Genomic DNA, 15052 nt, shown 5'->3' on the forward strand with positions numbered 1-15052 from the left:
ATTATTTGGTAGTTAATTGTTCCTCTACTTTGAAACACATCTTTTTCAAGACATACACTGGGTGTTCTTCCTATGTCAGTAGTCACTCTTCTCTATGGATCTCCTCCTCCTCCTTCCTCCTTATTTTTCTGACCTGGAAGGAAGCACCCCAAGGCTCTGTCCCTCTTACCACTTCTCTAACAATACTTACTCCTTAACAATCTAATTCATTTTTACTACTTCATTTAAATACTACTTAAACACTGATTGCTCCCAAATTTCTATACCCAGCCCATACCTTTCCCCACAACTCCAGATCCATATATCCACTTCCTATGCAAAATTTCTACTTATAGGTCTAATAGACATCTCAATTTTATTATGTCCTGAACTGAACTCTTGGTCTTCTTCCCCCGAAAAGCATTCCTCCTGCAGTCTCTTTCATCTCAGACGTAAAAGATCCTGCACCACAACCACTTTGGTCCAAGTGATCTCTTGCCTAGATAACTGTTACAACCTCCTAACCGGCCTCCAGTTTCTGCCCGTAATCTCTCTGTGGTCTGATCTTAATAAAGCAATTAAGACTTAAAAAACCTATCACAGATTATTTCATTCCTCTGCACAAACTCTGACAGTGACACCCCTTTTATTTTACTTACAGAAAAAGCCAAATTCTAATAGTGGTACAATGCCCTACATAATCTTCCCCAAGGTCGTTTAGTTTTGTTTTGTTTTAAAAAAAAAAAAAAAAGGAGGGGGCAGGCAAAATAACAGAAAACCTGCTACTGATTTTTAAATAGTTTAATTAGCAGACATCTATAGAGTATTACCTATGTATGTATTACTGTTCTAAAACATTTCACATAAATTATTTAATATACGTAACTACTTTGTGAGGGATGGATTATTATTACTACATTTTACAGATCAGGAAATGAAAGAATAAGGTCAGGGGATGTGCTCAAGGACACAGAGCTAGTAAGTTAAAGAGCCAGAATTCGAACCCTGAAGTCTAGCTCCAGAGTCAAAGCTCTTCATATCATTCTGTACTGCAGAACATGATAAACTCAATGAATGAGAGTGGCCTCCTTTAAAATATGAAAAAAACAAAAGAAGACTACATATGAAAAGGATCAGTATTCCTCCGCTATCGTAACTTCTTAGCCAAACATTTGATGAGATTTCATTTAGTTTAAATAATATTTGGACATGTCCATGACTAGTAATTGTTAGGATGAGAAGAGACAGTCAAAATCCAAGATGGCTTTGTGACATTTAATTTTGGGTGAAAGTTTCAGGAATCTTTATCTTAGGGCTAAACCACATGTTCCCATACTGTCTCTTCCTGCATTTGTATATTATGAAATATCTCTTATAGCAATTCAAAATTGCAGAATAATGAAACCAGAAAACTGCGTAAAACAAACTTAAGCAATACCACAAAAGGTAAAAGATCCAGCTGAGCACTAGTAACAGGTGGGTTACTGACTTATTTCAGGCCCAGAGAAATACCTGATAAATCATCTTTATCTAACTCAAAATTAAACTAACATCCAACTTCCCTAGTTTTAGCTTACCCTTTACTGTTTTCCTAGTAACAGGCTAACCACTTGCCAGCGCATCTGCCTCTTACAATTGGTACCTTGTGGAACTCAAAGTTAGGTATTATCAAAACAAACCAAAGGAAAAGAAAATGGTTTTAATCTGAAAGATTGTCCAGTCTGAAATCTCTACAGTCTCTTTTACTAAAATTAGTAAAACACATTTAGGTCAATAGATCTAGACCTAGAAAGTCCAATAATTCTTTATGTAAGAATAATAATAAGCACAGAAAACAGCAAGACCATTGTTATCACCATCTCTCCTAAATTTAAGATTGACTTTTTATATACGTGTGACTACATACCATGCTTCATTTATTGCTTACCTAGATTTTTTTTTTTTTTTTTTAAATGGGAAGGTACCCAGAAGAGTTTTTCACAGAGAATTCATTTGGTACTGAAACAGCATAGAATGTTCCAGTTTTTCTGCCAAAACATTCAGCACTCTTATACTTTACAGTCCTAATACAAAATAAAGATACCAATGCCTTCAATATATGGAGCTATAATTGTCTAACTAACCTGCTTGGTGGGAGTCCAGTCTTGAACAAAGAAGGAGGAGAAGTAAACTCAGCTTTTGTAGATGGAAGTGCAGCTTCCTTCTCTGAATTTCCAGTTCTTCCCTGCTGTACCTTAAAAAAAAGGGTTATTAGCTTATTTAATAGAACACTCAAACATAATACACTAAACATGTTAAAATAAATTTATAACATTTGATTTGATTTTAAACATGAAGACTGTTTTGTTGCTGAATATTTAATAAAATTACCCTATTTTAGAACAGCATTAGGTGAAAGGCACCAAAGATGGATTAGGGGATCAAAATGTTCCCAACTATTAAAAAAGTTCACACTAATGTCACTGAAAAGTCCAATAAGCTATAACTCTTTAGTCCTTTCATAAATTCCCTTAAATTGCCACAAATAAGTCCAAGATACTTGGTTATGACTCCATGTTTCAGAGTTCAAGAAAGCCTTGAAGAATTTTCCCCTTCTATGTTTACTACCATTCAGAAAAAACCACTAGTGGCCATTTCAGCCATTCTGACCATTTTCTATTCAGACTGGGATATGCTCCAACATGAGTATTAATTACCTATTCCTGCACTTTCATACCATTTGTTTCTCCCTCATCATCAATAGTACCACCGTTCTGCCAGTTCAGTACACCTAGAAGCTTGAAGGTAGTTATCGGTCTCCTTAATAACTTCTTTTCCCTCTTTATATTCACTTTCAAACCAGTTATCTACTTACTCCATAATCTCCCTCAGATTTAGCCACCCTTTCTGCTCCTAGCAGAGCTTTTCAGTATGGTCCAGTCATACTCCTTTACACTGGTGAAATTCTTCTTTGTGCTCTTTTACTTTTACACTCACCTTCCTATCTTAAATCATTAATTTATTAAATTTAAACTAAGTTGCCCTACACTTGAGTAATGCCACACCATATTTTATGTCCTACTTAAATTCTACTGTTCAATCTAAATTCAGCATCATTCTCTTTCCCTATGAGGCAAAGGCCAAGAAAATCTCAGACACCTTGACTCTGATACATTCAAACCACTGATTCAATTCCAGAAACCATCTACCTTCCACATAATCATTGTGTGAGAAAAAGAATATATTTAAGCCATTAAAGTCAGATCTCTTATTAGTACTGCTGAACACAATCCTTAATGGGTGTCTTCATATAATTAGGGCTTAACATTGACATTTTAGAGTTCCACTCCTTTAAAAAATCCATTTAAAAGGTCCAGATCCTAGTGAGGGATAATGGAGGATCAGCACTAAGAAAATGAGGATAGAAAGTAAGAAATGGATTTGATAGACACTTGAAAGGTAAACTGACAGAATGTGATGACGGGGGAAATAAACATGGTTCACTCATCAAACATGAAATAGCTATCATCTATTATCTAAAAATCTGTTACCAGACGCTGAGACTAGAGAGAGAAATACAACAAAATCTTGACCATGGGACAAGACACATGAACAATCAGAGCAATACAATAAATGCTATGAAAAAAAGTAACTGTGGGATAAAAGATGCTATGAGAACACAGAAAAAGAAATGCAATATTCTTCCTGCAAATGTCAGGAATATTGAGAGTTGACAGTATGGTCTCAACTGTTCCCCTGAGCTTCAGTAATTTATATCCAATGTCTTATGTATCTAATAAGCAACTCAAACTTACTGTGGTCAAAACAAAGCTACTGATTTTCCACTATCCCCCAATCTGATCCAAGACTTCCCCAAAAGTAAATAGCACCATCATCTACTGAGTTGCTTAAGGAAAAAAAAGAAATCCTAACAATTATCCAATAGATACGACCATCCTATGTCAACTTTACCTTTATGATAATACCAAATTCAACCATTGATTATGTCCACCCCAGCAGGTTAAACCTACTACCACTTCTTAACTCTTCTGCTAAAATTTTCTCTCTGCTTTAGTCTTACCTCTGGAAAACCCATTCTCTGTATATAGCCAAGCAATCTTATTAAAAGTGTAAATCAACTCATGTCTCCCCTTCTCAAAATTCTCCAATAGCTTCCCAATGCAAACAAAATAAAACCTAAATTTATCATGGCCTATAAGGATTTACACTGCATTTAGGTTTTATTCAAATCTATATCCCAAGTACCTAAAAACAGCGCCCCGCATGCAATAAGTGATATATTTTTTTATTGATTTTGGGACTCAGCTTAAATGGCACATTAAAGTCTTTCATAAGACTTGGAGTTTATAACTATATAATTTTTGGCCCAGTTATCTAATTAATGACTACTTTTCCCATTAACTCAGAAAAACTCTAAATTATGAAGTCAAGGTCTATAATGCTCACTTCCCCTCCCTACTCAAGCCAGAGATGCTTCCTGGCACAGTCAACACTCAATTAAAAACTAGGAAGGGTTAGAGTTGGAGAAGCAGAAGAGGGGAAAGAGAAAGGGAGAGAAGAAAGCACAAATGAAAAATTATTTTAATAGGGGGAAAAGCAAGAAAAGGCATCAGGAAGACACAGTACATACTTAAAACATGTAAAAATTGCTTCTGTCCCCTCAGTTTTCTTTTCTCCTTTATTTCTTTGTAAAATACTCTAATTCTGAAAATCTTCTCCATTTTAGCAACTCTCCTAATCAACTTGCATCCACCTATTTGTCTTTAGATATTGCACTCAGAATTACAGACTCAAACTTGTTAACCAGAATGAGACTATTTTTTTAAACATAATATTTTGAGAAATGACTATAAGATACCATGACAGATTTTTCTTTCTTTCTTTCTTTCTTTCTTTCTTTCTTTCTTTCTTTCTTTCTTTCTTTCTTTTCTTTCTTTCTCTTTTTTTTTTTTGAGATTTTATTTATTTGTTAGAGAGAGAGCGCACAAGCAGGGGGAGCAGCAGTAGGCAGAGGGAGAGGGAGAAGCAGGCTCTCGGCTGAACAGGAGGCCAATGCGGGTCTCCGTCCCAGGATTCCGGGATCACGACCTGAGCCAAAGGCAGACACTTAACCGACTGAGCCACCCAGCCACCCCACCATGACAGATTTTCTAAAAACAAAGTCATGTGAGGTCTTACATATCCAAACAAAAGTTGAATGAAGTCTGTAACCTTGAGAAGTTAAATATTTACCCAAATTATGCCACCAGTGTACCAAAACTTTGTGAAATTTCCTTCAGCTGCCCTTCACAGCATTATTTATAAAAGGTTAACCTTACAAACAAAATAATATCTAAAAAGAAATTTGTTGAGTGTGGTACACCCAAGTAATACATTATGCAATTATTTAAAATGTTATTTATCAAAAAACTTAAACTAGGAAAACATTTGCCACATAATGTTAAGGTAAGAAAAGGAAAAGTAGCAAACCACATAAATTATAATTTTGTTTCAACCCACAAGAACAAAGAGACTGACAAAACAATAAAATTTGGGACTCTGAAAGCAAATTAAAAAATAGTAACTGAGCATACTACAGAAACCTGAATTATAAGTCTGCAAAAAGAAAACAAAGATGCTATGATTTTCATGGCAGGACGCCAAAAGGTTCAGGAATTGACAACTCTAGCTCCCAGAACATTTTAATCAGCCAAGTACGAACCCTCTAGGCAGGCCACTGGAATCTATTCCCTGAAAAATCAAATCGCCACAAAAAGAAAAAATAAAATAACCCAACGATACGGACATGTGGGACTGTTAAAAAAAAAAGCCCTACAGTAAAGACAACAGCAAATTTTACTTATATTCAGAGTTTCCAATCACCTTTTTAGAGGCCCATTCCCTTATGAGTGAATGGCCGAGGATCAATAAACATTTGATGAAAGTCAGTAAGAAGCCAAAAACAACAAACATACTGTGCAGGAAAATTAAACCTAAATGAAACGAACAACCTATCATTAATATAAATATCCTCTGAGATACAGATGAGAAGAAAATACTGTATTATTGCATGCATGAACAGGATGCTACCATTAAATACTGAAGAAAACTTGGATACTAACAATATAACCACAGAAATGAAAAAATGGATAGAAGAGTTGTAAGACTGAAGAAATCTCCCAGATAACAGAGGACAAAGAGGTAGAAAATATGAGAAAAGAAACTTAAGGACTAGCATTAGAGGTCCAATACCTGAATAGGAGGTCCAGAAGACATTAGAAAGCAGAGAAAAAGTAAAAACATAATAGAAGAAAATATCCCAGAAATGAAGGATATGTGCTTCCAGCTTAAGAGGGTACAAATGAACGCTTGGTGCAACAGATGATAATAGACCAAGACATGCAGCTGTGAAATTTCAAAACATAGTGACAAAGCTTATACTCATCCATGGAGGAAAACAAAATCATCTTTGCATGTGTGTACACGTATAGATACAAAAATATTTTCAGAGAGGTTGTGGGTCAATTTTTTTCTTTCACATGTTACCCATTCCCACTAGTCACTCTTTCCTTGCCCCTCAGTCCAAATTATATAATTACACAATTGTTTTTGCACCCAAATAAGTGATTTTATTTTTTATACCTATTAAACTTCATCTCCTTTCAGTTCACTAAAACGAAAATAAAACAAATCAAAAACCTTATTTATATTGAAGTATATAAAAGACTGTAAGAATGTCAAAATGTTGACAATCATTGAGGCATTATAGTGTAAACACATAGGGGTTCATTTGTACTATTTTATCTACTGCTTAGTATGTTTGAAAATTTACTTTAAAAAAAGTAAAAAAGTTATTTTAAAGAGGCTGGTAGGTGGCTTGTCTCTCGATTGAGGAGTTAAAGTATCTTTGCAGTAGACATAAAAAGAACTTAAATTATGATTCTTAAATCTGCTCCTTCTTCCATTCACTAGTTTAAGATGAGATCCTCATTCATTTCATCCCTACAGTCCTGCAACAGCTCCTTATCTGGTCTCTTACTTGCTTTTCTCTTCCTTATATTCTAAAGCCTACACTTCTAAAGAACACTTGTCAGTTCTTTTTCTAAACACCAAATTTGCTCATGCTATTCTCCTACTTGAGGACTTTCAAATGGCTTCCTGTGGCCTACGCAAATGTCTACAGGCTAGTTTAAGATTAAGGTCTTCTCCATCGTGGCCCCACATCTACCATTTCCAGGCTTCTCTCCTATAATATCTCTCATTCACCCCAACTCTCCTTTCATGCTATCTGGTTTTGCTCATACTGCTTTCTCTGCCTATTATGCTCTATACTCCCCTCTTTTCTACTAATGAAAACTCACTAATCTTTCAGTTATTATGTTTGAATGCTTCTAGACTCTGCACCTTAGGATAACCCACTCTATCCTCTGAATTCCCTACTGCACTTTGCTAATAGCACTAACCTAACATTTCTCACAATATATCATAGTTAGTTCATATATATACGTCACTCAGATCATGAGCTCCTTGAATACAGAGACCCTGGTCTTACTACAGTATCTAGTACAGTGCTATGCACATAAGTGGTGCTCAGATATAACAGGAAAATTGGGGAAGTCCTTTTCCTTCTATCTGTCTCAAAAATCCTAATAATCATAATTCAAACAACGGATTAGTAGATAAGAGCTTAGACTTTGTTTTTCCAACCACACCTTACACTGCTGCCAGAATTATATTACTTATAAGGCACTTTCAGAATTATGTTACTTACTGGGCACTTTCTTACTTTCTTGAAATAAATCCTCCAAATTGTCTAAGACTTTCTAGTATTGAACGCTACAAAGCCACCTGTCTTCTACTCCTTTCCAAAGGAACTCCTCCAATAAGGCTATTTTAAAGATAGATTTATTTATTTATGAGAGAGCACGTGCGCATGCGAGCACAAGCAAGGGGAGCAGCAGGCAGAGGAAGAAGCAGGCTCCCTATTGAGCAAGGAGCCCCAATTCCAGGACACTGGGATCACGACCTGAGCCAAAGGCAGAAGCTTAACCCACTGAGCCACCCAGGTGTCCCCATAAGGCGAATTTCTTAAATAATACTCTCATCTACTATTTACTCAATTAAGCTGAGTTTCTTTCTTTGCCCAAGCCACTTCCTAATCTATAAGACTTTTTCTTCTGTTCTCCACACTCAAATTTCTGATTAAAATGGCATATGCTTCTCTAATATTGTACCTTCAGACTTAAAAAAAAAATACAGACATAGAAAGGAACTATATATAACACTGTTATTTCTAATCCCAGTGTAGTTTCTTTTTTTTGCCTCTTTTAAATTTATTTTTTTAATTTAAATTCAATTAACTAACATATAATGTATTTCTTTCAGAGGTGGAGGTCAGTGATTCAGTCTTATATAACACCCTGTGCTCATTACATCACATGCCCTCCTTAACACCAGTCACCCAGTTACCCCACCCCCCCACTCCAGCAACCCTCACTTTTGTTTCCTAAAATTAAGTCTCTCATAGTTTGTCTTCCTCTGATTTTGCTTGTTTTATTTTTCCCTCCCTTCCCCTACGATCCTGTTTCTTAGATTCCACAAGTGAAATCATTGTAACGGTCTTTCTCTGACTTATTTTGCTTAGCATAACACCCTCTAGTTCCATCCGTGTTGTTGCAAATGGCAAGATTTCATTGTTTTGATGGCTGAGTAATATTCCATTGTGTGTGCGTGTGTGTATACATATATATGTATATGTATATGGTACCTATACATATATATGTATACACACACACACACACGCACACACACACACCACCTCTTCTTTATCCATTCATCTGTCAATGGATATCTGGGCTCTTCCCATAGTCTGGCTATTATGGGCATTGCTGGTACAAACATTGGAGTGCAGTTGCCCCTCTGGATCACTACATTTGTATCTTTGGGGTAAATACCCAGTAGTGCAATTGCTGGGTCATAGGGTAGCTCTGTTTTCAACTTCTTGAGGAACCTCCATACTGTTTCCCAGACTGGCTGCACCAGCTTGAATTCCCACCAACAGTGGAAGAGGGTTCCCCTTTCTCTGCATCCTCATCAACATCTGTCATTTCCTCACTTGTTAATTTTTAGCCATTCTGACTCGTGTGAGGTAGTATCTCATTGTGGTTTTCATTTGTATTTCTCCAGGGTAATTTCTCATCAACTCCCTTCTCCAATTTCTATAGCATTCCATCTAAAATAAACATTTTGGTACCTAATACTACCTAAGAAATTTAACTCTGCATATTTGGGGTACCCATTACATTCTTAAAATATTATTTGTATTCTCCAGAGTTGCAGGATAGATAATAAAAGACAATTCAGACTTTTTCAAAGAATAGTACTAGAGAAATTTGAACAAGGATATTTATTTATGGTGACAGAAACTGGTCTGAAATTTTATGTCAAACTGCAACCTGAAAATGCCCAACACTCCCATACAACCAGTAGTTGCAGATTTTGAGCAACATCAATAAAGCATATCCTACAGACCACAATATACATAAAAAGTTTGAGCCACACACATTATTAAAATACACACCCTAGAGGCACCTGGGTGGCTCAGTCAGTTAAGCATCCGATTCGTGATTTTGGTTCAGCTCATGATCTCATCGGTCAAGAGCACCCCACCCACTCGCATCCCAGCTCAGCAGGGAATCTGCTTGAGATTCTCCCCCTCTGCCCCTCCCCCAACTCACATACACTCAAATAAATATTTAAAAAATAATAAAATAAAATACACACCCTGTTTCCAAATCAATAGTTGTACCAGAAGAGTAATATTTAATGTGCATTATCAAGGCAAGAAAAACCATTAGACTACATCCATCAAATTCAAATCCTTATTCATTCAGAACCAAATAAACCAGAATGGAACAATACCTCTTCTCATATAACCAAAAGAAACCAAAATAATTTTGATACACAGTATGCATATAAAAAAACTCATTCATGGTGACCATTTTCAACAAGAGACCAGCCCCTAAGAGTTTCTTTTTATTCTTTAGTTTCAGAAGTCTACTGCAAAAAGACAAAATACACAGAACCTGGCAGTTTACAAAGCACCTTGTTTTCATTTGTTAGAAGAAATAAGGACCACTGCAAACAATTTCATCATCAAGACAACTTTTCTACCTATTCACTATAATCAGGTGTAACAATATATTCACTCCTTCCAAAAGATAGCACCAAAAAGCACCTGATGACCAGTTAAAATAGAACAGACATCATTACACACTTTCAAAAGATTGACAGAACAAGAACCAAATACTTACCCAAAGTAGGATGTAAATTAAAATTAAATTCTCTACCCAGAACCGTGTCCAGCAGAGCGGCTACATCCGCGGCTATAGCACACGTATTGCATAAGGCAGTATTGCGGTGGACAGGGCTGCAGTCCCAAAAGGGTCACAGGAAAGTGCCTGCCCGCAGAAGTTCCCTTAGTATATAACCCAATCTAAAAGCCACTCCCAGTCTTCATTCCAGTGTCCTTCATTACAAGAATTAAGAACTAAGAAGTAATAAGGTAAAGGAAAAAGAGTACACAATCAGGTTTCGAGAAAAGTTTGTAGGTTGTTGTGTATTGCAGAAGTATGAAAATATGACATAATTCTTTGGATTGGGTCTATGATTATATGGAATGGAGAAGCCAGAAGCCAAACTTGATTTCCAAGTGGGAATATCAACTTGCAAGTCCCTACCTAAGCCTAATCCTTTTAAGTTATTAATTTTAAAAATCAATGGCTTGATCCTATTTTGTTGAGTCTTTCTTAGAGACTCCTAAAAATGCATAAGCTTTTGGAGACATCTTAAACTCTAAGACACATTACACCAATGATTTTACTGTCATAGATAATAAGCAGTATGCCATCTTCCTTACCATTTTTTTAAAAGAAAATTGGGAAAAATAAGTCTCCAATTCTGATAAAGATTATAGCATGAGCTAAAATGAGAGCTTAGCCTATTGGCGTGAACTTTTATGTCCTACAAACAAACATATACTATAATTCAAAATAAAATCACAACATATAGCAAGAATAGTTTTACTTGGCATTTGTTAGTATAATAGGCTATAAATTCACATGCTTGCAAAAGTGGAGATAAAACAACAATCAGCAAATTTGTAAGTCACCAGGAAGCTGAAGGTTTGGAAAAAAGGTAGCTATTTCCACTTTAATCTCATCCCTTGAGTAGTGGTATGGGAGCAGACTCAAGAACAAAAAATGAGAGCAACCAAGGATAATTTACTAAAATTCACCTTAAAAAGATTGAATCTGCCATCTTGGATCTCTGCACCTGGTGTAACTTCCATAGTACAGTCTTCGGCCTAAGTTAAATAACATATTCCCCATTAAGATACCACATAATTTTTAATTGATAGGCCATATAATGACAAACTAGCTGTGGCCAGTCTGTGACTTGAAACTAAGAACATCAGATAATCATTAATATGAAACTGAAAGGGAAGGAAGGGAAAAAAACAAACATGGTAAAGAGAATGAAAATTTTAAGCTATCTTATAGCATTTAACCACCTTAATGGGAAAAGTGATTTATCTGGGGAGTAAAATTTGGGACTGTAAAAAAGGCTGGGGTATTCTGGAATATTTACTAATTACCGTAATTTTATTTGTAGTAGAGGTAACTGGTATAACTTCAAGTCCCATTCGTATCCTCTTTTGTTTTTCACAGTAAGCTTTCCAGGTATCTTCATTAAACCCATAATTAAAATAATCAGAAAGATCAGCACCTAAAGATAAAGCACAGGGTTAGTGTACAAGTATTTCAATCCTATTTTTATGCAGTATATAAAATAAATTAAAAAATATAAATTTAGTGTTCTATCAGTTTTATTACCCTTCTAATTTTCACAATTCCCTCAATTACTACCATAAAGCAACAGGACTATAAAAACTTTTGATGAAAAGTATTTCCTTTAAGCCAGAGTATTATGCTAAGCGAAATAAGTCAGAGAAAGACAAACACCATATGATTTCACTCATGTGGAATTTAAGAACCAAAACAAACAAACATAGGGGATAAAAAAGTATTTCCTTTAGAAATGGCATTATAATAAAACAATATGCAAGTCTACTTTGGTATAATGCAGTCAGATTTAATAATAGGCCATTCTTACTCCTCATTTACTTAAGAAAAGTTATATTAAAAAAATAATATTCTAAATGGATGCTTTAAAAAAATACTTTTTAATGACTGTACTAAAAATCTTTTGAAACAGATACAATCCACAATAATCTTACCAGGTTTACGCCATGGTTTATCTTCAAAAGAATCCAAATCTACCTCCAAGAGTGGAACTCCATTAATGCTTCCAGGTGCATCAAGGTCCACCCCTTTGACTTTTGTTCCTATTGTATAAAATTACAAAATGGTGAAGGAGCTGTTATCAGCAAAAAGCTGAGAGATACCACAGATAAACAGAAACCATTAATACCTTTTTACTACCTATAGCACTAAATACGCAAAGGTTCCAAACAAAGCATTAGAGTTATATTTACCATAAATAAAAGGTGAGATCAAACTTTATGGAGTAGCTGTAAAATAAACTGGACTAAGAGTTTAAGAACTTGTTACTTACAAGGAATTCCTGTACCAACAATAAGCTGCTAACTTCCGTGTTTTAAAATCACTTTTTTCAACAGCCCGTGAGCTAAGAGTCTTTACCTTTTTAAAGGGTTGTAAAACAAACAAGAAAACCAACCATGTGACAGGAACCTTGTGACCCACACAGCCTAAAATATTTATTATGCAGATCTTTACAGAAAAAGTTTGTCCAGGGGCACCTGGGTGGCTCAGTCGGTTAAGCATCCGCCCTCACCTCAGGTCATGATTCCAGGGTCCTGGGATTGACCTGACATCAGGCTCAGCAGGGGTCTGCTTCTCCCTCTCCCTTTGTGCGCTCACACATGCACGGTCTAATAAACAAAATCTTTAAAAAAAAAAATTTTGCCCATCTCCATGATGTATGGTCAAAAACCACTCTTTTTAACTGAGCTGTACTAGTTCAACCTATTTATGACCTATTAATATTTACGCCTTATTTTCCTATTTATACAGCTGCAAATACAAGTTTTACCTGTAGTTCCATAAACTCTTCCCCCTGTTTTGATGTTAAGATTTACAGGTGCTGTACCATAACTCCTAAAAACAAAATAAAAATTATCCTGAGAAACTTAAAACAGCAATATATTCAACACGTACAAATAAATTACACACCCACATAGTAACTATATAAACAATGACTCAAACATTTTAGAAAATGTTCTAATTTTAAAAAAACAATTATTTTTTAAAAGTCTAACTTGTTTTCCATCTGAAAAACCTACCTGCTACTAAGTCAGTATCTCACTGTAACAACCTTCATAAGAAATTTGGCGAAGAGGAAATTAAGTCTACACACCTTGTCCTCATTTCCTCACCTCCTCGTTATTCAACATGCAGCAATCCTGCAAGAAATTTTTCCCCCTTGTTTCCAAGTCCAGCGACCTCCTTGTAATCCTTACTACATTGCTTACCGTTGATAAATCCTCTCTCAAATACCCATGGAGTATTTTTATCCATACAATGAATTCATTTATATTAAATTTAAAAATAAATCTAGGGTGAAAGCAGAACAGTGTCTGGTGGTAGTCCATGGTTAATGACTGAGGAAATAAGAGGGAAATTTCTAGAATGCTAGTAATGTCCCATATCTTGACCTGGGTGGTGGTTATATGAATGTATACATATGAAAAAATTACTGAGCTGTACTTTTTAAATGTAATATGATATACACATGACAAGGGGGGAAAATACAAAATCTGGAGTCAGACCCGGGTTCAAATACAAGTTTTGTCAATTACCAGTTGTGTAGCCTTGGCCAAGTCACTTAAGACCTCTGGAATTTATATAAATTTTCTGTAATTATGGGTTTACAGATAGTTCTCTTTTCTCCATATAATGCATTCTTGTGTATGAAGAGGAAAATCAAACATACTAACCAAAATAGACTAAAGCATAGTAAGACCTCAATGTTTTCAAGGATATATTTAGCACATTATATTCATGTTATGTAATTTGCTTCTTTACTCTCACAAGTTCAGGCAACTGGACTTGCGAAGATTCACTGTTTCTGATCTGGCTAATAATTTCCATTTTTTTTATCTACAATGTACTAAAATTATGAGATTTAGGTTATTTACGTTAGCACTATCATTTTTCAGTCTTCTGCTTAAAAAATTATATATAAAAAATGATAAATAAGGGGCGCCTGGGTGGCACAGCGGTTAAGCGTCTGCCTTCGGCTCAGGGCGTGATCCCGGCGTTGTGGGATCGAGCCCCACATCAGGCTCCTCCGCTATGAGCCTGCTTCTTCCTCTCCCCCTGCTTGTGTTCCCTCTCTCGCTGGCTGTCTCTATCTCTGTCGAATAAATAAATAAAAAATCTTTTAAAAAAATTATAAATAAATAAAATATTCAAATAATTGTATAAAGCTCCACTGCTATAAATGCAGAAACTATGAAATAGTCCAAATTAAACTGTTACTGCCAGGTAGTACTATCATACAATCTTGAAGTGTTTAAATCATCTCAATGACATTAATTCATTAGTAAATGCTTAAACACCAACAATGCATCAGATATACTTTTAGGCTAAGGAACAAGAATGAGGAACTGAATAAACATGGTTCCTGCCCCATGATGCTTACATTTCAACAACCTAAATCCAGCATAGCAAAAGCACTTTTGGGTTATCTATATCTGATGTACAGAAAGTTCTAGCTGTTTAAAAGTCATATGTACAGGGGCACCTGGGTGGCTCAGTCAGTTAAGTGTCTGCCTTCGACTCAGGTCATGATCTCTGGGTCCTGGGATCGAGCTCCAGGTAGGGCTCCCTGCTCAGAGGGGAGTCTGCTTCTTCCTCCCCTCTCCCTCCTCTTCCTGCTCACTCTCACTCTCTCTCAAATAATAAAATAAAAAATTTTTTTTAAAAAAGACAAATGTACAAAAATCAAGTAGTCTCTAAATGGTCCTCTTACAGAATTGCTAAAGGATAAA

The 15052-nt window shown here is 35.7% G+C and overlaps 1 protein-coding gene across 26 annotated transcripts in view; it reads right to left on the minus strand.

The window, feature by feature from the left end:
• FIP1L1 (factor interacting with PAPOLA and CPSF1) overlaps window positions 1-15052 on the minus strand; it is a 74291-nt gene that overhangs the window by 46294 nt on the left and 12945 nt on the right. For 9 of the 26 annotated variants that reach the window (XM_045816037.2, XM_045816028.2, XM_045816026.2 and 6 more), the window contains 5 exons: window positions 13093-13157; window positions 12257-12364; window positions 11615-11745; window positions 11255-11323; window positions 2103-2212 (listed from right to left, as the gene is read on the minus strand). In XM_045816037.2, coding sequence (XP_045671993.1) covers window positions 2103-2212; window positions 11255-11323; window positions 11615-11745; window positions 12257-12364; window positions 13093-13157 — 483 coding nt within the window. The remainder of the gene's footprint in view (window positions 1-2102; window positions 2213-11254; window positions 11324-11614; window positions 11746-12256; window positions 12365-13092; window positions 13158-15052) is intronic. The other 17 variants (XM_045816032.2, XM_045816030.2, XM_045816027.2 and 14 more) reach the window with 3 other exon arrangements.

This window comes from Ursus americanus, chromosome 8 (assembly GCF_024610735.1).
Source record: "Ursus americanus isolate L20-20 chromosome 8, mUrsAme1.1.p, whole genome shotgun sequence".
Taxonomy (NCBI): Eukaryota; Metazoa; Chordata; class Mammalia; order Carnivora; family Ursidae; genus Ursus; species Ursus americanus.